Source organism: Pleurodeles waltl, chromosome 5, assembly GCF_031143425.1.
Source record: "Pleurodeles waltl isolate 20211129_DDA chromosome 5, aPleWal1.hap1.20221129, whole genome shotgun sequence".
Lineage (NCBI taxonomy): Eukaryota > Metazoa > Chordata > Amphibia > Caudata > Salamandridae > Pleurodeles > Pleurodeles waltl.
The window spans coordinates 387,865,724-387,887,734 of NC_090444.1; the positions used below are offsets into that span (position 1 = coordinate 387,865,724).

The 22,011-nt window shown below is 45.9% G+C and overlaps 1 protein-coding gene across 2 annotated transcripts in view; it reads right to left on the reverse strand.

Annotated features, from left to right (window-relative positions):
- PLCB1 (phospholipase C beta 1) overlaps positions 1 to 22,011 on the reverse strand; it is a 2,042,221-nt gene that overhangs the window by 526,217 nt on the left and 1,493,993 nt on the right. For both annotated transcript variants that reach the window (XM_069234146.1, XM_069234145.1), the window contains exons 24-25: positions 7,042 to 7,174; positions 1,825 to 1,878 (exon numbers count right to left, since the gene is read on the reverse strand). In XM_069234146.1, the coding sequence (XP_069090247.1) occupies positions 1,825 to 1,878; positions 7,042 to 7,174 (187 nt within the window). The remainder of the gene's footprint in view (positions 1 to 1,824; positions 1,879 to 7,041; positions 7,175 to 22,011) is intronic.

Sequence of the window (22,011 nt, forward strand, 5' to 3'; positions counted from 1 at the left end):
GATCTGACTTACATTGGACACCTTTGAACAAAAGCATACTCTGCTTCACGTTGGGTGACACAACGCAGACAATTTAAAAGTTTATGAGTTAGTGGTAGGAAACAGTTGTTAGGGCAGAACACTCAGCCCTGATTACAACCAACAGTCTCATTCTCTCTTCAGCGCAAATTAAATCCTGTTTGTACCCATGATGGGATATCAAATCAGGAGACATTTGGTCATGCGCTTAATACACACGTTATTTGCCCTTACACAGACTGCGTACATTGTGGTATTTACTCACAAGGCTGCAGCAGGTAAAACTTGATGAGAATCTTATTGCCAAATAATATGAAGTTCTAATGTGTGCATGCTGGGACAAGTTACTGGTGGAGTAAGAGAGATTTCCAGTGATTTGGGAAGATTCACAATTGGACTGAATAGAGTGTCAACCCATTCTTCAGATGAAGGCTGCACATGTGTAAGAAATCCCTTCTGCACATGGTGTATCACTGGATTTTTTGTTTTTTGAACTTCTAAATGTTGAGCTTCCCAAGACCTTCAGGCCATTCTTTCTTTAAAAATGCTTACCCTTCTCTCTAGGGGGAACGGCCTGACACTTAAGAGTGAAATAGGCTTTCACTAAGGGGTGTAAGTCAGCAAAGCCAGCACATTGTAAATGTACTTTCCATGTACACCATCATCCCTTTCTGGTTCTGAATGTGCACATATTTGCCACTAAGCCATTATATAACATGTTGCCACAAGTCATGCATACAGTAATTATGCAGTTCTGCCGCAGTGGCATTATCCACAAAGTAATGAATTAGTTGCAGTTACTACACAAACCATCAACTGCTGCATAATTGCAGACTTTAATAAAAAAGTGAACTCAAAGGAATCAAAAGTTACAAAATCGCCAAGTACATGGTACAGCTCAGTGGTGAACACTGCAACAATTAGCTGGTCACCTTCACTCAGGCTACTGGCTGGTGTATTCATCTATTATTCACGTATACATGCGGTGAAAATGTTGCCTAGATACAACATTAATGTATCAGATTGATGGACTGTAGAAGATGTATCTGCTGCAACATGAAAAATTCAGTTCAGATAACGTGGAAATAATGATTCTTTATTTGGCATACAAATGTTTTGGTTCATTGTTCGTTTAAATTCATGTGTTTCCACTGACACCGTTCTCAAAACAGAAACTATTTCAGGTGAATACTCAGAGTGGAAAAATCACTGACAATTTTTTATGATGTAAGGTCTTGAATCTTGCAGTGCCTCCTTGAGGGATACTTAAATAACAGAGATACTTTTAATGATATGGTCAAGAAGTCTGTTTTAAAATGGACAGAATTGCTTTCCCAGAGTTAGAGTAAAGACATCAAATATGTCCGACATGGAAGATCGGTTTTAAAACATATTTGTGATGTGCACTTTTCGTTATTTTAAGACTTCAGTATAAGGCACCATCTCCTCTGTGGCCCATGTCCTTACTCAAGGATGGGCCACAACAAGCAACATGCTCAAACCTATAAGCGTGAAGGCATGATGGGAGGTCATGGAGTGAAAGGAAAAGCTTTAGCAACTTCTTCAGGAAACAATTCTTTTTGTGTCCAGTTCTCTTGAATTTTTAAGCCCAAGGTTTGAGAGTCTCATACATCAAATGATTGTGAATGGGCTCTAAACATTTTTAGTATGAGCTGTAGAGCTCGACTTTCATGCTTACATCAGAATAGCATAATAGATAAAAAAAATTCTAAATAAAATTATGTGTTACAATCTTAAAAGGCATTATTGTTTTAAAAAAATAGCACCCCTTAGATTTTGAATTACCTGTCAGGACACTGTGAATGAGATCTTCTGACTTTGCAGGAATATTTACCGAACCTAAAAGTAAGGGAAAGATAAAGAATGTATGTGATTTTCTGTACCATTTTCATTGGGATTTAGTGAACACATGATATTTAACAATTAAATAAAAACATCAAAAACAACACCTTTGCATCCTTCTATCAGGAAAAACAGAATGCTAGGTAATAATGGGTAACGACTCCCATTCTGAAATGGTTCATCCTTTCTGATTACTAAACTTAAAAAGTCATATAGTTGCATTGATAATGTTTATCAATCTTTATGAGTCAGATTCCTGAAGATAAGGTGTAGAATGTCAGAAATTTAGCCACATAGCATTACATTTGGAGAATGTTTCTAACTTCCATTGGATTTACTAAGATTCCAAAAAGTTCTCCTCAAAGTGCATCAAACTCTTAGCGTTCTCTGTTTCACAAATATACTCACACTTATTTTCCTCTCCATTAAAAACAGTACGTCATGCATAATTGTTTATTTGCACCATTTACATTTTTGCTACACAGAAATACCTTTCCCACCATGAAAAACCAATTTATGTTATAAGGGGAAGTTAATCCTTCTCTTTACCATTGTGGGCTAGCACTAACTGCTAACTTTCAGATTAGTAAATAAATTAGTTTCAAGACTAGGAAAAATACCAACCAGAATTCTGTGAACACCCACTAACTTATTTGTTTTCCCACCATCATGAAGGATTTGAACACACACAAACTAATATGTTTGTGGGAATAGCAAGAAAACCCAATGACTGCAATAAAATGCCCCATTTTTAGCAGTCTCTCCTATGAGGAAAATTAAAGTACAAATTAAAATATTATCTCAGGATTGGGACCAGTTAGAAAAATGCCAACCACTCTTTTTAATATTTATTAAAATTCCAATTGAATGGTGAAGTTGGATTTATGATAAATATTTAGGGAAGGTAACTTTCAGAACGTTATGCTTTCCCTGCCTGAAGCTTCTAGAGGCTAATGTATACTGGCTGTCCAGCAGCTGTTAATCAAGGAGTTGACCTTAATGAGGCATAAAAACTGCTCCCAAAAAGTGGGGAATATGGCCTGGGAGTGAGGAGGTGTTTTCTTCCCCTGGCAGGAAGACCAGTTGGGGTGGGCCCATCAACTTAATTAACTTCAAAGGGACCTGTCCTGTCACAAGTAAGTGACATCTAAAAAGCCCCAGCCTTTGTCCCCATAGTCAGGCTAGCACCAAGCCCAGTGGGAGGAAAGCTGCCCCTAGAACCAGTTATGAGTGACCACAGAGGAGTACCCTGTCCACTACCCTTTCCACACCTCTGGGTGGACACATTGGCTCTGAACAAGGGAAAAGGAGTTTCCTAATCACGGAATTCGGAAAAGGTGCATTGTGGGATTGTTTTCAGTAGGGGAAGAAAACTGCTGCAGAAATGTTATGGTTGCCCACTGAAACTTTTACCTCATTGGTTAGAGAAAAGACAATAGTCACCCACAGCCACTAGCTGGTGCGAGGCACAAATGTGGGATCCCAAGGCACCTTTCTTAGAATAATCTGTGGACATGTGGAAGAACTGAAAAAGGCCCGCACCTGCTGTTTGTGAATTGTCAGTACACCTGAAGGGTTGGCCCTACATCCATTTGTACTGAGAAGAAAGAGGTGAACTCCTAGGGTCAGCAGGCTGAACTCCTATACCGCACAAGAGGCCTTTTTCCTTCAGTATCAACTGGAAAGGACTAAACCCTACAGTGGGCATCTGCCTGACACTCTGAGAGTCTCTAAGTGCCTCCCCTGATGTGTTATAGGGCCTTACAAGTCCACACCTGAGGTTGTTTTGGCATTAGAAGAAAGTTTGGGAAGTACTGAAAACTTTTCATCCACAGCTTCAATGGGACCCATCAGAAAAAATTATCCAACCTACAGTTTCACAGAATTAGACTGGATTTCAGCCTTTCCCTGGTCAAAGATCCCTGAACCTCTGAAAAAATGACTTAGTTCAAACTCATGCTGCATTGGGACCTGTCTCAAGTATCTGGCCTTTGGTTTCATGGCACTATCTACAATTTCAGAGGTGGCCGATGTGGGGAAGATGTTTCTTCTCAAAGAATGACAAAGTCCTTTTTTAAAGTAGAACTTTTTTCAACTTTTTTACTTTCAGACTTTCATCGGGACCAAACCCCTGGGTGTATCCAAACTGGCTACATTGTGATCAGCCTGAAAGTGTACCTTGCTATACAGCAAACAATGACTTACATTAGGCGCTTTATTTTTCTTGGAGCTATTTCTATTTAAAATGTAAAAGGATATAAAGCATCAGTTTAACTTATTGGATTTTTGTCTTTTTGGTGTCATTCTACTAAATATTTTTTACTCACTTTTTATGGAAATTGGATCAGTGTTTTATTGTGTTGTGTCTTTGACTTTTTGACTGTTCTATTATGGTTTACTATTTTCTTTGTGTTAAGTCTGTCCGCTTAATACCATAGCTACCAGGGGTCAAGCTCAGGTTTAAATGATTTATACTTGTGACTGGACCTAACAGGTTAGTGGCTTCATTATTTACAGTGGACTTCTATCCACCCCATTCAATAATATACTTTCTTACAAAATATAAATGTGTTTGTTGTAATTAAATGACTAGTCTTTACAGACAACAATATTTGCAGCATAATAAACCACAAAAGAAAGACGTTTGAGTATCCTTTCAGTGTAGCTTGCAATTGTGTGTTTGATTTGTGGTGTAATACTGTGAGATATTTTACACACGATATTTAATACAAATTCTAGTTTTTTACTACATGGTCACTTTCAGCCTCCAGAACTTCTATATTAAAAGACATCTTTGAAGGGGCTAAACCTTTAAAATAGCGCAGCAAAGGTTATCTTCAAATAATAAAACATCCTTAAAGAACATCCATTATCTTCGGTTCATTTGGCAAACACATCTAACATGTACAGAGTCATTAAATGGTACATTAATAGAACCAGAAAGACCACCAACAGAGAAATACATGTTAAATAGTCAGTAGGCATTCAAGCATTTTTCCAGTAAGAAAAGGCAAGTATGGTAAAGGCGAAAGACTTGAATTGCTGTGGAAGTCGAGTGGAAGAGGCTTCCGGGCTGTTAAAGGGTTAAAAAGTTTGTGTCCAATTGCTCTGAATGCCAATCTCTTGGGTGGAATAACAGACTGCCTATAAGGAATGGAGCAGTTAAAGACAATTTAGTTACTCCACTGGCGTTTGGGTCAGATTTATGGAAAATGGCGCTACACCGAGTGCAGCACCACTTTTCCTGCGGCCCCTAATGCCCCCCTACAACCACCATGTGTGCGTCATATTTAAAATACGGTGGACCATGTTGCAGGGTAGGGGGCAATAGCGTAATTTTTCTTGACGCTATTGGTGTACTCTGCAGGACTAGCGCCAAATTGTTGATGCTACTCCTGCAGAGTGCATAGGAGCCCATTATAAATAATGGAAGCCCTCTTTTAACTACTGCTTTAAGCAGGTGTTAAAAGTGCCATACAAAATGACGCAAGGAAATCTTAGAGATTTCCTTGCCCCATTTTTTCGGCCCCCCTAACTGGGGAATGCCCCCTTCGCATACATTATGCCTGGTGCAGGCATTTAGTAGCGCAAAGGGTTACAAATATGGCGCAAGGATTTTGACCATGTTGGGCCACAGTAGCATTTTTTTTTAAATGATGCTAATGTGGCGCAGGTGGCACTAGGAGCTTATAAAAAAGGCCTTTTGTGTTTGAGAAGCTTGGTTGCCTCAGTGGCGGGTGACAGATTTGTGATAAAACTCCTGTTTAATTTGAATGATTGTATGTCAAAATATTGAGGGAAAAATACTGACCTGCCAAAATAGTTTGGTCAAACTACTAAGCACCAGATTACCATGAAGTTTAAATATACACATATAGGTATACATGTCTCCACCTCTATGAACTTTGAAGAGCTATATATTTTTAAAATTTATAAAATTATCCCCTTGTGTAGGAGTTGTCATGAATGTGCATTTCACAACCTCTGCCCAAATTTTTTGCAACTAAGTGCCCATAGTAGCTAGTTATTTAGGGAAGAATTCAGTAGCCTCTCATGCAATGCAGCAAGGCGACTTGGTGCACTGCGTTGCATGAAAGAGAAAGAGCAGAAATGTACCATACTTACTAAGATATGGCAAACCTCTGCTCATAACGCTGGCACAACTCAGACAGCCTAATGCCAACGCAGGCATATTTGTGCAATGGTGCCTGCTTTACACGCATGATTGTTTTATGCAGGAAGTGGTGCCTTCCAAAACAAAAAGAATCTCTATGAAGCATATTCCACTTTTTATCTCTGCTGCAGAATGCGCCACACAAGCAAAGAGGACGAAATGAGGAGAAATTTAAAAAAAAAAAATATTATTTACCTCTGTTGGGCAGGCACTCAATTTAGTACAAATCCACGTTTGTGCCTTTAGTGCATCTGAGTTTTCATCAACATACATGGATAGGGCCATGCTTCACCCATGTAATGCCTACCAGGCACACTGTAACGGAACCCAGCACGAGGCACTGCATTGTATTACTTTTGGTTTTCAAAGCCACACAAGGCAATGCAGATCGCTGCTTGCTCGGCTTTGTAAATTTATACTAACATTCTGGGGCGTGGCTGCGCCACAAGATGGCGTAACCACAAGGCAACATTTTAACAAGTCTGAGCCTGAGTATTTGTGGTAGTTAGGTAGGCAGCTAAGTTATAGTAATCAGTTGGGCAGCTAAGTTATGGTAGTGAGGCAGCTAAAGTATGGAAGATAGTTAGGCAGTTAAGTTATGGTCGTTAGTTCGTGATGACTTTTAGTTGCTAAAGCCCCATTCCTTCCATTCTCGTGTCGTGGTACCTATTCATCCTCTGAAGGAGGTGTAACAGGTTCATTATAGCACATATACTTATAGAATACAAAGTATACCGACCCTGTGTAATTATGTGTTATTTCCAAAGAAATGTGTAATATAAATGTACATGGATATTAATGTTGCAAATATTTGTTATTGCAACTACTAGGTAAATCTGCAATTGCAATGTTCTCCTTTTTTCCATTTGGCCGATGTCATCGAACTCCATTAAGCGTTTTTTACATGCATTTTTATTATATTAATCTAGAAATCGAATTACATTTTAATAATCTAATTGTGGCCACTCTTGGTGTGGTGCTCTTACCTGGGGCCGGCTGGCTGTGAACGGGCTGTGCAGGTGCTTTAGGGGTCAGCGATGAAGTGTGGTTGACTCCGTTTTCTGCAGGCGCAGGTCTGGGTTCACTGTGGGCCTCCGATGGTGCTTCGCCTTGGTCAATCTGAAACGAAGGCGGCGTGTTTATTCCTCTACACTTCACAAACTTTATGTTTAAGTAAAATGTTAGTTGTAAAATTAACACCCAAATCTTTTTTCGCCCTAGCTTCTTTCAAAGATTTGCTCAATCATCCTATGGGTTGACAAAAACAGGACATAAATTCAATATTTTCTTGTGCAACGGAGTGCTTCATTCATGCTTGTTGTTTCTGGTGCGGAACACCAGCACTTATTTTTGAGGGCCGGCACTTATTTTTCTGACACAAGCATTTACTGCGAGCAAAAGACACATATGGAAAAGACGGAGGAAGAGAAAAAACACAAAGCATCACAATGGCAGAAAGCTGCAAGAGTGAGCTGAAGGGGCAGGGAGTGGCTGGAAATGGATTGAAGAGGCCCTAGATGGCGTCAGGATTACCTTGCCTTAGCATTCTGTGCTCACACATTTCATTACAGCAGCCGCGTGTTTAAGAGAAGGGCTCTGGGCACCGGAATGTTTTTATTTACAAATTAAGAACTCGACTGTAACCTTTTCCAAAGGCAGGGGCGTGGTATGTTGTTGAAATACGCATTTTATTAATTTAATGCTATGAAGCAAAGTGTCACTTAGGCAACAACTGTCGTCAATGTGCGCTAACAGTTGCAAAACAAATGCTGTAATCAGAACCACTGATGCTCTATGTCGGGGTGCACAAATGTTTTTCAGGACACTCATTGGCACCCTTCGTGTCTTATTTTTAGATTCTGTGAGGTATAATGACGCGCAGAGCCTGCTCCTGGGTGTCCGCTGTATAAAGAGGCAGCATGGTCTACTCACTGAACTCACAATATATCCAAGTAAACTAGCGTTTGAGGAGGTCCACCTCCATCCAAAAGGCAGCGTTGCCATGGCATCCGGCAGCAGCTCCTTCCCCTTGAAGGTAATTACTGTCAGATGCAGAAACAGGACACCGCTTCCTTTGCTTATTACGCCTCCATTTCACAATGCGAAATTGGCTCTTCAACCTCGTGGATACTGAAGGTCCCAGACTAATTATTTTACACTGATTATGATATGAATGCGATCTGGTTCAATGGCCCACTTATGATGTTGTACAACACGAGCGCCTTTTAATACGTTCCAGTGTCTCAGTTTAGAAGATCCTTTCGTCTGCTCAGGTTTCCCGTCATTCTGTCTAGCGTGGATCTATTTAGTGCATGGGTGGGCACACTACTGCTAAGGCAAGGCTAGCATTTGCATCGCTGATATTTTTTTTATATGTACAAAATATTATAACATAACTTGGGGAAATCATTTGTGCACAAGTAAATCGTAAAATTAGCCACCGAAGAAATCCGTGGAGCTTCGGGTTAGTATAAAATCGGCGGATATGATATTTGGCCTTAAAAGTTTTTATACTGTGTAAAGTATGTAGCTGAGAATCATTGATAGTACACCATATTTTTTAATTTCAATTTGTGTTTATGGCACGATGCTATGTGAATGCTAGTTTGTTACTTAGAGGTTTTGCCTAAATAAACTAAACTGTAAAGTGCGAAAGTATGTTGGCCCATAGATGACTTTTAATCTTTATTATTTTGATAGCTAACAATAATTATTATTCACAACGTTGTTATTATTATTATCATCATCATCATTATTATTAATAATAATAATAACAATACAATTACATACTACTACTATTAATAATAATAGTAATAATAATAATGATGATGGAATTAGCAAAATCATAGGGATTTTAAATTCCAAGATCGCAAGACTACGTTATTCTGATCTGGATGGAATTACAAAGGGAATAGTTGACATTCTCTACTCCTGATTAAGTTTCTCATTTTTGTTTTCCACCTACACATTTCATCAAGTATTTGCTAGTAAAGCACTTTTATTGCCTGGTCACAACTGGCTTCGCCCACATGGAATTTAAGTCAGACTAAGGATTAAGGCCACAGTGTTTATGTGTATGGCAATTGATATTCTTCTGATTTAAAGTTGTCTTCTTCCATCTTCCTGTTTTAACATTCCCACATATAAATATCTTCTGTGATAACCAACAAGTCTATCAATGTTTTTTTTCAAACTTTTCAGTTTTTGGCCTTCTCCCGTTCTCTCCTCTTTTAATTTTACACATAGCAAAATTAGCTTTATGTGACAAGCAACATTTGTCTGATTTACCTCATCAATAATAATGCAATAGGTCACAAATTGCAACTCCATATGATTAGAGGTACATAACACCTTGTCTCAGATTTTTTTTTGATAAGGCAAACCTCTTTTTTGAATGTAGAATGTATTCCTAAAAGAAAACTGAGCTCCACATAGAAAGAAAAGTTTACTTCACAAATGAGAAAAGATCACATGGGGGCATCTTACCTTTTGCGAATGCATTTTTATCCCGAGGCGATAAAAGAAAAATCAATGTTTTGTGACTGGATTTTGGTTGTAAAACACTGACACCTAAGATACTACTAATTCGATATTTGGAAGGAATACATGCAATATGCCCCTTCCCGATACTGAACTGGTGTCCCACTGGAATCCTAGTTTAGGAGTTAGATAAACATTTCCAACTCTAAAATGGGATAAGAACATAAGAAAAATCTATTTATTTTACAAACACCAAAGGCTATTTTCAAGAACTTCATGCCCTTTAATTCAACCTAAGAAGTGCACAAAATCTGCTGATTCAATCAATCAATCAGCATACTTGTAAAGCGTGGTTAGTTACCCGCTAGGGTTTCAAGGCACTGGGGGCAGTAGGTGAGCGATCGTCGAGAAACAGAGGGGATCAGGTGAAGAGCCAAGTGTTAAGGTATTTTCTGAATTGCGATAGAGTGGGAGATCTTCTGAGGTGGATGGGAAGAGAGTTCCAGGTCTTGGCGGCATGGTGTGAGAAGGACCTTTATCCAGCTGTGGCCTTCCGGACGTGTGGGACTGCGGAGCGAAGCTGCCTGGTGGGTGTGTAGAAGTAGAGTCTCTGGATGAGGTATTCTGGTCCGGCGTTGTGGAGGGCTTTGTATGGGTGCGTCAGTAGTTTGAATGTAATTCTCTTGTCTATTGGGAGCCAGGGCAGGTCTCTCAGTAGGGGGGAGGTGTGGCTGTGTTTGGCGACATTCTTGATGAGACGGGCGGAGGCGTTCTGAATGCGTTGCAGTCTTTTCCGTATCTTGGTGGTGGATTCAGTGTAGAGTGCATTGCCGTAGTCCAGGCAAATGCTGATGAGGGCCTGTGTGACTGTTCTTTTGGATTCTGTTGGGATTCATTTGAAGATCTTCCAGACCATGCGCATGGTGTTGAAATAGGCAGAGGACACTTTGCTGACTTGACGGTTCATCAACAGTGCTGAGTCCAGGATGAATCCGAGGTTGCGGGCATGGTTGGTGGGGGATGGAGCACTTCAGAAGGCAGTGGGCCACCAGGAGAAGTCCCAGGCTGAGGGGTTGTTGCTGATGAGGAGGACTTCTGTTTTCTCAGTATTTAGCTTGAGGAAGCTCTCCTTCATCCAGGTGGCGGCTGCCCTCATTCTTTTGTGGAAGTTGGCTTTGGCTTTGTGCGGGTCATTGGTGAGGGAGATGATTAGCGGAGTGTCGTCGAAGTATGAGACAATGTTGAGTGTGTGGTGTCTGGCGATAGTGGCTGGGGGGCCATGTAGAGGTTGAAGGGAACGGGGCTCAGAGAGTAGCCTTGTGGGATGCCACAGATGATCTTGGTGGCCTGTGAGTAGAAGGGGGGAGTCAGACTTTTTGGGTCCTGTCAGAGAGGAAGGAGGTGATCCATTCTAGTGCTTGTCTCAGAAGCTGGCGTTGTGGAGATGAGTCCGTAGAGTGTGGTGGGAGATGGTGTCGAAGGTGGCAGACAGGTTGAGGAAGATGAGAGCCGTGGTCTCACTCCTATATAGGAGGATGCTAATGTTATCTGTGGCGGCTAGGAGGGTGGTCTTGGTGTTGTGGTTGCTCCGGAAGCCTGACTGTGTGGGGTCCAGGATGTTGTTGAGTTCGATGTGTTTGGTGAGTTGTCTGTTGACAGCCTTTTCGGTGACTTTAGCTGGGAAGGGGAGTAGAGAGATGGACCAGAGGTTCTTGAGGTCATCTGGGTCTGCAGTGGGTTTCTTCAGTAAGGGCTTGATTTCGGCATGTTTCCAGATTTCTGGGAAGGTGGCGGTTTTCAAGGAGCAGTTGATGATGTGCCAGAATTTGGGTGCGATGGTGCTGCTTGCTTTGTTGAAGATGTGGTGGCGGCAGGGATCAGAAGGGGAGCCGGAGTGGATGGAGTTCATGATGTTGAGGGTTTCTTCGTCGGAGATGTTGGCCCAGAAGAGTAGATGGTGGGGTTTCGGAGGGGCTTCGGTGGTAGATATGATGGTGGTGGGTGTGGAATAGTCCTGAGTTGGGAAGCTGTCGTATTTGTCTATCGTGCGGTAGAAGTAGGTGGAGAGATTGTTGCAGAGTTCTTGTGAGGGGAGGATGTCCATGGAGTTTGCTCTGGGGTTGGTGAGTTCGCTGATGATCTAAAAAAGTTATTTGCTGTTGTGTGCATTGCTGTTAATGCATTCCTGGAAGGTGTTTCTCTTGGTGGTCTGGATGAGCTGGTGGTGTGTGTTTATAGCTTTTTTGAAGGCTTCTTTGTTGGTGGGGGTCTTGTCGGTGTGCCATTTTCTTTCAAGGCGTCTGCAGTTTTGTTTGGACTCCTTGAGGGTGGTGGTGAACCAATTGGCTTTCATTGATGTGCATCTGTTGGAGGGTTTGTTGATGGGGGTTAAGGTGTTGGCGCAGTCTAAGATCCAGTTGATGAGGTCCTGGGCAGCTGTGTTAGTGTCAAGGTCATCAGGGGTGGGGTGAGTTGTGGAGGCTGGTGAGTAGCTGGTCCTTGGGTTTCCAGCTCCTGCGGGGTGGTAGGTGAGCGAGGTATCGGTCGGGGGATTTGCTGAAGGTAAAGTGGATACAGTGGTGGTCGGTCCATTGGAGTTTGGTGATGTGGCTAATGGAGATGTGGTTGCTGGGTGGTGAAGATGGGGTCGAGTGTGTGTCCGGCAGAGTGGGTGGGCGGGGTGATGAGTTGCTTGAGTCCAAGGTTGGTGAGGTTTTCGAGCAGCGTCATGGAGTTGTTGTCATTGGGGTTCTCCAGGTGGAAGGTGAGGTCCTGAGGAGTATGTAGTCCTTGGAAGCAAGCACGTGGGTGGTGGCGAGGTCAGCAATGGTGTCGCAGAATGGGGGTGGGGGTCTGGCGGCCTGTAGATGAGGGTGCCCCACTGAGTGGTGTTAGGGTTGGTGCCAATCTGGAAGTGGAGGAGTTCCATATTGGTTGTGGAGTTTTCAGTACTGGTGGAGAGGCGCAGGGACTCTTTACAGACAATGGCGATGCCTGCCCCTGGGCGTTTCGTGCGATCTTTGCAGATGATCTTGTAGCCGTTTGGGATGGTGATGGCGATGTCTGGAGCTGAAGAGGGGTTAAGCCAGAATTCCGTGAGGAAGGTGACGCCCGGGGATGTGGCTCGATGAGTTTCCAGAGTTTGATGACATGCCTGTGGATAGAGCGAATGTTGATCAGAATGCATCTGAGGTTGTGTTCTGCTTTGTGTGTCCTCTGTGGTGGGCTTGAGTGACTGTGGCTTGTGAATTTGCAGTGGCGACAGGTGAAGGGTCCCTTGGTGTTACTTGGTGATGCCCGCTTACAGTTGTTGTCGTATCCTGGGTTGAGTGCAATAAGTTCTGCTGACGAGTAGCGTTGGTGGGCGAGAGGTCCAGGGGTCCTGGTGCTGGTCGCAGTCGGGTCGCGGACGGGCGCAAATGGGGCTGCCTTAGGCACGCCTATGGCGCACCAATGGTGCGCCGCACATCGGCTGCCATTAATTAGGGAGGTGGGAGGAGAGGACAGCTGGGAGGCAGGAGCAGCAAACAGCGTGAAAAACGGGGGGTTGGGCTGCGGAGGCAGCGTGGCAGGGAGATAGAGAGAGAAGAAGGGAAGGGGCTGCAGGGACAGCAGCGGTGGGCGAGAGAGGAGAGAGAGAGAGAGGAGCGAGAATGAGAGGAGTGAAAATAAAGCGAGAAAAACGAGGGAAAGATAGAAGAAAGCGCAGAAAGAGATCTTTTAAACAGAGTGGTGGTACTGGTTAATAAGTGCCATACATACTGCTGTAAAAATCAAACCAGTGCTTTCAATTGAAATAATCCTTTACTATTTGAAGTAATTGCCTTTAACGTGTCATGGTGATGTGCTATGATAGCACTCTTTGTCATAAAAACAAAATAACAATCTTAGGGGCATACTTAAGAGCCCCTAGCGCCACCGGAGCATCACTTTTCGTGACCCTCCGCTGGTATATGGCCTGCGCCCTATTTACAAGGAGGTGTTTATAAATAAGGACCATTCACACAAAGCACTTTGTGTGGAAGGGGGTGCAATGGGTGTTGCTCTGGGCATGCCACAGCAACACTCATTGTATTATGACGCTGCCCCAGATTTACTTGTTTTCGTAAACCTGAGGCAGTGCCAAAATCTATTGCCACCTCAGGGGGGTGTTGGCATGGTGCAACAAGGGGAAATGCTTTCATTTCTCCTCATTTTTTCTCTTTCTATGTGTGCTGCATTCTGCAGCACACATAGAAAGAGCTAATCGCCATTTAAGATTGTTTTTATGCAGGAAGGTGTTCCTTCCTGTACAAAAATAATCTCCCCCTCAATGCAGCCATCCGTGCACTATGGTGCAGGGGTTGCTGCGTTGGCGCACGGCACCAAATTTAGCACCGGCGCAGGGGGAAACACAGGTGTGCACCATATTCTAGTAAATATGGCGCATCCCTGCGTTTTGAAAGTGATGGTGAGCGACGCTGCCAAATTTGGCGTAGTGACGCGCACCGTCATTTTCTGCTAAATCTGGCCCTTATTATTGTAAATATCTATGTAGATACCATCTTTGCTTGTGTCCATTCTTTCCATTCAGAGGGACAGTTTTTTACCCAACGTAATTCAGTGCGCTACACTTCGGTTTTTGTCTGCAATACAACCAGTTCTACACGCAAACTACAGCATGCTACAACCTGTCCTTTATCAGATGGCCCTCATTTGCAAGTACCAATATAAGGCCCAGTATCTGGAAGATGGCTTATTCTGTATCAAATCGCCATAAGAGCCACTCACGGAACTAAAACTAGTGGTAGCTGATTATCTTGACTGTACTGTCCCATTTATTGAGCTATTACTGCCCATGTGAGCAAGGGAACAATAATGGTTTCTGGAGATTACACCAAATGCCTGCATATGTTCTTATAAGTCTAAGGTGTCTGTTCTCTGGTTTTGTAAAATTTAGCGGAAGTCATGCTCTGCATTACCTTATTGTTTTAGTCTTATTCGAGAAATATACAACTGACTGCTATATTTGAGACAGGATCACCACCTAGTGGTGATAAGTGATAGTTCATTTCTTGAATTCACATTTATCAGCACTGCATGAAGATAGTCTGAAACACAGCAGAATGATGCCCTCATTAGGCTTGACGACTATGGTGCCTGTGCCATTCATGCTGAACATACACATTTTGAGGGGTTCCTAGGTCAGCCTAATTGAGCAACTGGCTGCTTTTACTTGTGAACGTTCAACCATTTGTTTGAGCCACATTCAATCACATCTTTGGTCAGCGCACATGAGAAATTTAGAGGGCGTCAATTCTGCAATGCAGGGATGAGCCGTATTGATAAAAATACAGTGCATCCCTTTGTTTTCCCCTGAATTGTTGCTAAATTAGCTGCCTAGCGCCACTGCAGCCACCCGTGCGCCATGTTGCAAGGATGGCTGCATTGCGGCGGAGATTGTTTTTGTGCAGGAAGGAACACCTTCCTTCACAAAAACAATCTTCAATGGTGATTTGCAGAATGCAGCACACGTAGAAAGTGCAAAAAAGTAGGAGAAATGAAAGCGTTTCTCCTTGTTGCGCCATGCTAATGCCACCCTTAGGGTGGCATTAGATTTTTGCGCTGCCACAGATTTACAATTTCTCGTAAATCAGGGGCAGCATCAAAATGCAATCGGTGTTGCTGTGTGTTGGACTTTTGGCCAGACGCATGGTCATCCCTAGTCTTTTTGCCTCCTTCCTCCTGGTTTTTCTGACCTCTCGCTGTTGGCTCTAGGACTCTGAGCACTTTATCACTGCTGACCAGTGCTAAAGTGCAGGTGCTCTCCCATCTAAAGTTGGTATGATTGGCTTATACCTAATTGGCATATTTAATTTACCTATAAGTCCCTTGTACAGTGGTATCTCTATACCCAGGGCCTGTCAATTAAATACTACTAGTGGGCCTGCAGCGCTGCTTGCGCCACCCACTGAAGTAGACTTTCAAACCTGTCTCAGGCCTGCTAGCGCAGGGCCTGTGTGCGCAGTTTTCTGCCACAGGGACCTGGCATCTAAATTTACTTGCCAGGCCCAGAACTCCCCTTTTACTACATGTAAGTCACCCCTAAAGGACGCCCTAGCTAGCCCTATGGGCAGGGTGCCATGTATGTAGAAAGGCAGGACATGTGCCATATTGCATGGCCTGTCCTGGTAGTGACAAACAGCCTAACTTGGTGTCTCACTGCTGTGAGTGCTGCCTTCTCATAGGATTGCATTAGAAATGCCCTGCCTTATGTGTAAGGGGTATTGTCTGATTTATGAGGGGTAGTGTAGGCGTGTTTGGTATGGTTGTGATGGTGATAATAAATACTGCTTTCTGGTGTGGGTGTATTTTTTATTACTGTCACAGAAATGCCACTTCTAGAAAGTGCGCATTTATCTGTGCTTATGACTCTGGTGTTTTGCAGCTTGACTCCAATCCACGTCTGGGCAGAGTGACAGTGGGGCTTTGTGCATACTTTTCAGACAGCCTGTACACAGGGAGGGTGGAGGTGTCACCGAGGTGCATCTACATACTGAATAGTCTTCCTGGGCTGAGAGAAGGGAGAGGCGGGGCACACCTACATTTGTAAAGGCTGTGCCAGGCCTCACACAATAGGGTTGTTAACCCCCCACTGATGTTTGGAGCCTGTGCTGCTGAAAGGAGAGAGAGGGCACTCCCAGAACCAGTTGTAACTGGCTGGAACCTCCTCTCCCTATCATTGTAAAACACTGTAAAAACAGGACTATAAGTACAGGGGAATTTTCCCCACAATTTGAACATTCTTGGAACTTGAAACTGGACACAGAACGCTGATGAATGGACTCACCAGGAAACCGCCATGGACTGCTGCTGCTGTGCTGACCTGTGACCTGCCTGGTCACTAGGAGGAACTGCCACCATCTGCACCCCTTGTGCTGGCCTGTAGCTGGGCCCACCAGCATTGTGCTCCTTCTTGTTTAGTTGTTCCCAGGGGCAGGGTGCTGTGGCCCCTGACCCCTGACCCCTGCAACGATCCTTCAAACCTTTGCGCAGAATGCTTTAACCAGGAACAAGGCATTCTTGTAATTGCTGAGGCTGCTGAGGTGCCATTGCGATTTGAAAGCGCTTTTCTTTTGCTAAAAGATCACCGCCGCAGCCCAGGCTGCATAATTTTCCTAGCGCTGTGAAAAGCGCTTGATGGAGACATCACCGCCGCAACCTGGGCTCTAGTTTATGCAAAAGCGCTTTTAAAAAGCGCATCGTGGTGGCGGAGATTCACCGCTGCAGCCCGGGTTTCTTCGTTATCCCTGCACGTCGGAGACGCGCTGGTTTTGGTGCCCTCGGGGCACGAAGAAGCGGCGACCGAAGCAACTTGGAGCAAGTGTGCTCCTAGCGGTGCCCCCGGGGCGAGGATCGCTCCGAGGAGCGCCCCTGGGGCACCAGAAGGCCCTGACTTAAGGGCCTGCACCGCCGCAGCCCCGGGAAAAGAGAAGGAAGTCGCCTGCCGGTCGGGCAGGATTCCCCGAGTGCGGCTGGGCCGGCTGTGAGCCACCGGCGGGCTCAATGCTCACTCCAGGAGGAGTGACGCGAGGGTCCGAGGTTCGTTGGGCCCCCGCTCTCCTCCTTTGAGGTAGCCCCAGGCTAGGCAGGGTGGAAACCTCCTCGGAGGTTCCCCGCACCGCCGGGCTGCCCCGTCCTCCCTTCGGGGCTTTTTCATTTGTTCCCCCCCGCATTGGAGGGCCGGCCCAGGCCCAGGGGGGAACTCCAAAAGATCACGGGCCCCAGGAGGGGCCCGTTGCAAATTGGAGAGGGGTGCGTGCCGCCCCCCTCTCCCTAAAGTCTTGGGTGACCTTGGCCCCCCACAGGAGGGCCGGTGGAGGCCCGGGGGGGCCCCCAGTGATTGCGGGCCCCAGGAGGGGCCCATCAGCTGTACAGAGGGGGTGTGTGCCGCCCCCCTCTTCCCCAGGACTTTAAGGAGGCCCCCTCATTGCGCAGAGGAGCGCTGGGGGCCCCTTTCTTCTTTGTCTTCGAGGCACTGAAGGTGCCTGCTTCATCATTCCCAGGTACTTTAAAATGGACCAATATAATTATAATCTAAAGTTCTTTCTACAGACTTTGCCATTATGATATATTGCCTACCTGTTCTATGATGCTTTTACATATGTGTGCACATGTTCCTTTTATGGGCATGACTTGCTGATATGTTTTCCTAACTTGCCATAGATTTTCTAATGTTCCTACTATGGGCGTTTTATGATATTCTTATGACAAGTGTCCTAATGTGATAATGTGTTTCCTGACTACTGCTTATGTTGCAGAATACTGAGTAATCTGTGTGTTATGTGTGACTACTGCTAGTTTGCAGAGTAACTAATGTGTAACGTTCTGACAACTGCTAAGGTAGCAGGATAGTACTGTTATGTGATGTTGGTCTGATAATTACGTTGTGTACAATACAGTATATTTTCATATAATCTGGTGTTGTGTTTCCTTTGTGGTGGGGATATTGCGTCACATGTGTGTGTGTGTTGTGCAAACGCTTTACACACTGCCTCCGGGTTAAGCCTGACTGCTCGTGCCAAGCTACCAAGGGGGTGAGCAGGGGTTATCTTGGACGTGTAACTCCCTTGCCCTGACTAGAGTGGGTAAGTTCTGCCTGGCTGAGGTGCATACCCTAGCCAACCAGAAACCCCATTTCTAACATTGGTGGCAGCGGTGGGATAGGACTTGCGCTTGCACAATACCATTGTGACTCATTATTTCACTACAAGGATTGCGTTTAGACCATCACATGTTTGGCTTCTCTTAACTTTCTCTCTTTGGTCATTTTTCCTGTTTTCAGTTCTCACGCTTGGGTATTGTGATTGTCACATTTGAGTTACTTGTACCTTTTCAAAGATGGGGCTTACCTTTGGTTTAGAGGACCTGCTGTTTTACACACAGGAGGAATTAGAGGGGTTCTGTAGAGAGAGAGGGCTGCCTGTAGAAGGGGACCTCAGGAGATCTCTGAATTTCTTTGAAAGGTTTGTGACATTTACCCAGGGAGGGAGTGTGCTTAGGGGGTACCCAGAGGATCCTGAGTGTAGCGAGGGTTCCCAATGGGAGGGCTCCCAGACCTCATCCCTAGAGAGTGGTAGAGAGACTGATCAGGAGGGTGAGAATGACCGGTTGGGGACGCCAGTTGACAGGGAAGGCCCCAGTGATAGGGAGTCCCTTGCTGGATCCAGTGTAAGAAGCAGGGCTACCTCTCATTCCTTGTCGCCTGATGAGCTAAGAGATAGGCGGGAAGAGAGGGACCTGAAGTTGCAGTTAGCGCGCCTAGCTGTTGAGGAGAGAAGGGCTGAGGTAGAGAAGGCCTTAGTACAGGAGAGAATGGCAGAGGCAGAGAGGGTCTTTGCCGGAGAAAGACTCGCTCTAGAGCGCAGTCTGAAGGTTCTGGACTCACCAGCGCTGCAGGTGGAGTCCAGTGGTGGCAGCAATGTACAGTGCTGTAGCAAAGATGTTCTTCACATACCCATAGATCTGGTACCTAGGTTCCAAGAGGGGGGTGACATACGTCAGTGGTTAAAGGAATATGAGAAGGCTCTGGTAGAGCGCAGGATCCCTGAGAAGGATTGGGGAACTGGCCTAGGGAGTTTTATTCCTGAGGAGGGGAGGGATGCTCTACTGACTCTAGAAGAGAGTGACAGGGAGGGGTACTCCGCTGTGAAGAACGCACTGATTGTGAAGTATGGTTTTTCCCCTGAGGAATACAGAAAAAGGTTTAGGGGTGGTAAGAAACTGTCCCACCAGTCTTGGGAGGAGTTTGTGGAGGATTGCTGCATTGCACTAGATGGATGGGTGAAGGGTAGCACAGTAAACAATTTTGAAGGGCTGTTTAATCTGATTCTCAGAGAGCACAGGTTTCGTTGTTGTTTTTCAGAGTTACGCCAACACTTGTCAGTGTGTGAGCTCTCTGACCCCAGTGAGCTCGCAAAGGAGGCAGACTTCTGGTTGCGTACCAGAGGGTCTGGTGTGGCATTAGGGGGTGTTCCTAATGAGAGTGGTCTAGGTGTTTCCCAACAAGGTGTGGTGGGAAAGGAATGGAGTGTCCCAAGTAGGTCCCAGTGGACTGGGGTGGGTGAGGGACCCCATGTCCCGTCTCCGAGGAGAGGGAATGGGGCTGGGCTGAGGCCCAAGGTGCCCAAGATACCATCCCAGGTCCTGGAAGGTTCCATGAGTGAACGCCAGGAGGTGAGACTAACCTGTGCCATAGGGCCAGCTGTTCAGAAGGATCCCATTTTGTCATTAGGACTTAGGCGGGTGGCTGGTGATAGCGTTCCGCCGGTCCTGGTGTCTGTTAGTCTCGCTCTACAGCGGAGGAGGCGGAAATCCAGGCATAGGGTTGAGAGGGGGCTGCGGGCCCCAGTGGAGAACCTGGAGGGTCAGGGGTCAGCTCTGAGAGCAGAGCCCCCCCAGGAATGACCTTGGTGAGACCACTTCTGGGCTGGGGGGAATCCAGACTCTGTCCGATGGGCAGAGGTCAGGAGACCTGCGCCAGCCAGACTCTTGTGTGGCCCTTGGGGAAAGTGTTTCCCTGGTGGGGGGTAGGTGTGCCCCCCAGGAAGTCCTGTTGCGCCAGGCAATGATTCAACCGCAGGGTGGTGACTCTGGGTTGGATGATCAGGTTCAGGGGGTAAACTCTGACCTGATGGGGAGTACGTGTGCTCCCAAGGAAGTCCTGGTGCGCCAGGCAGTGGTTCAACCGCAGGGTAGTGACTCTGGGTTGGATTGCCGGATTCAGGGGGTAAGCTCTGATCTGGTAGTGGGTAGGTGTGCTCCCAAGGAAGTCCTGGTTCGCTGGGCAATGGTCCAGTCTAAGGGTGTCGCCCCTGGACTAGATAGACAGGTTCGGGGGGTAAACTCTGATCTGGTTGGGGGAGCGGTTAGTGTGCTCACCCCCCGTGTGAAACTTCTGGTGGCTTCTCCTGAGGTGGGGAGACGCAGGACTCTGGAAGTGGGGTTCAGGGAGGGGGAAGCCCGCCCCGGACCCCGATGCAACCCAAGGGTGTCGTCCCTAGGTTGGGTGGTCAGTCGCCAGGTAGTGATCCTGGGCTGGCGAGAAAGTTGTGCAGGGCTGCTGTACCCAGCACCCTGGCAAGTGTGGATTCTGGTGATACCCCTCCTAGGAGAGGAGGGCGGGATCCTAGAAGGAGGGGTAGAGGGAGGAGAGCCTCGCCTCTAGCCCCTGTAGAACCTATGGGTGCGGACCCTAGGTTGGTGGATCAGTGGCAGGGTAGAGCCCCTGAACTGATCGGAAACGGAGTGGAGACAGGTTGCTTAGCACCTGGGGCTACCGCCCCCCACTCATTATGGTTTCAGAGACCAGAGGCTCCTAGATGGCCTGGGGCCTGGTTCTGTCCATTGGCAGCTAGAGAATCCCCGTGGGTTGGTCTAGGCTGCCTGGGACGCATTGACAGAGAGATCCCAGTGGAGTCAGGAAGGCGTAGAACTGGAACATGCCCCTGCTGTTGTGGGCCTGGGTCCTTGTTCTATCGCCCCAATCAGGGAAGTCCATCAAGGTATTGATTGTTCTCCCCTGGCTTTTGGCTGGTAGGGGGTTGTGTTGGACTTTTGGCCATATGCATGGTCATCCCTAGTCTTTTTGCCTCCTTCCTCCTGGTTTTTCTGACCTCTCGCTGTTGGCTCTAGGACTCTGAGCACTTTATCACTGCTGACCAGTGCTAAAGTGCAGGTGCTCTTCCATCTAAAGTTGGTATGATTGGCTTATACCTAATTGGCATATTTAATTTACCTATAAGTCCCTTGTACAGTGGTATCTCTATACCCAGGGCCTGTAAATTAAATACTACTAGTGGGCCTGCAGCGCTGCTTGCGCCACCCACTGAAGTAGACTTTCAAACCTGTCTCAGGCCTGCTAGCGCAGGGCCTGTGTGCGCAGTTTTCTGCCACAGGGACCTGGCATCTAAATTTACTTGCCAGGCCCAGAACTCCCCTTTTACTACATGTAAGTCACCCCTAAAGTACGCCCTAGCTAGCCCTATGGGCAGGGTGCCATGTATGTAGAAAGGCAGGACATGTGCCATATTGCATGGCCTGTCCTGGTAGTGACAAACAGCCTAACTTGGTGTCTCACTGCTGTGAGTGCTGCCTTCTCATAGGATTGCATTAGAAATGCCCTGCCTTATGTGTAAGGGGTATTGTCTGATTTATGAGGGGTAGCGTAGGCGTGTTTGGTATGGTTGTGATGGTGATAATAAATACTGCTTTCTGGTGTGGGTGTATTTTTTATTACTGTCACAGAAATGCCACTTCTAGAAAGTGCGCATTTATCTGTGCTTATGACTCTGGTGTTTTGCAGCTTGACTCCAATCCACGTCTGGGCAGAGTGACAGTGGGGCTTTGTGCATACTTTTCAGACAGCCTGTACACAGGGAGGGTGGAGGTGTCACCGAGGTGCATCTACATACTGAATAGTCTTCCTGGGCTGAGAG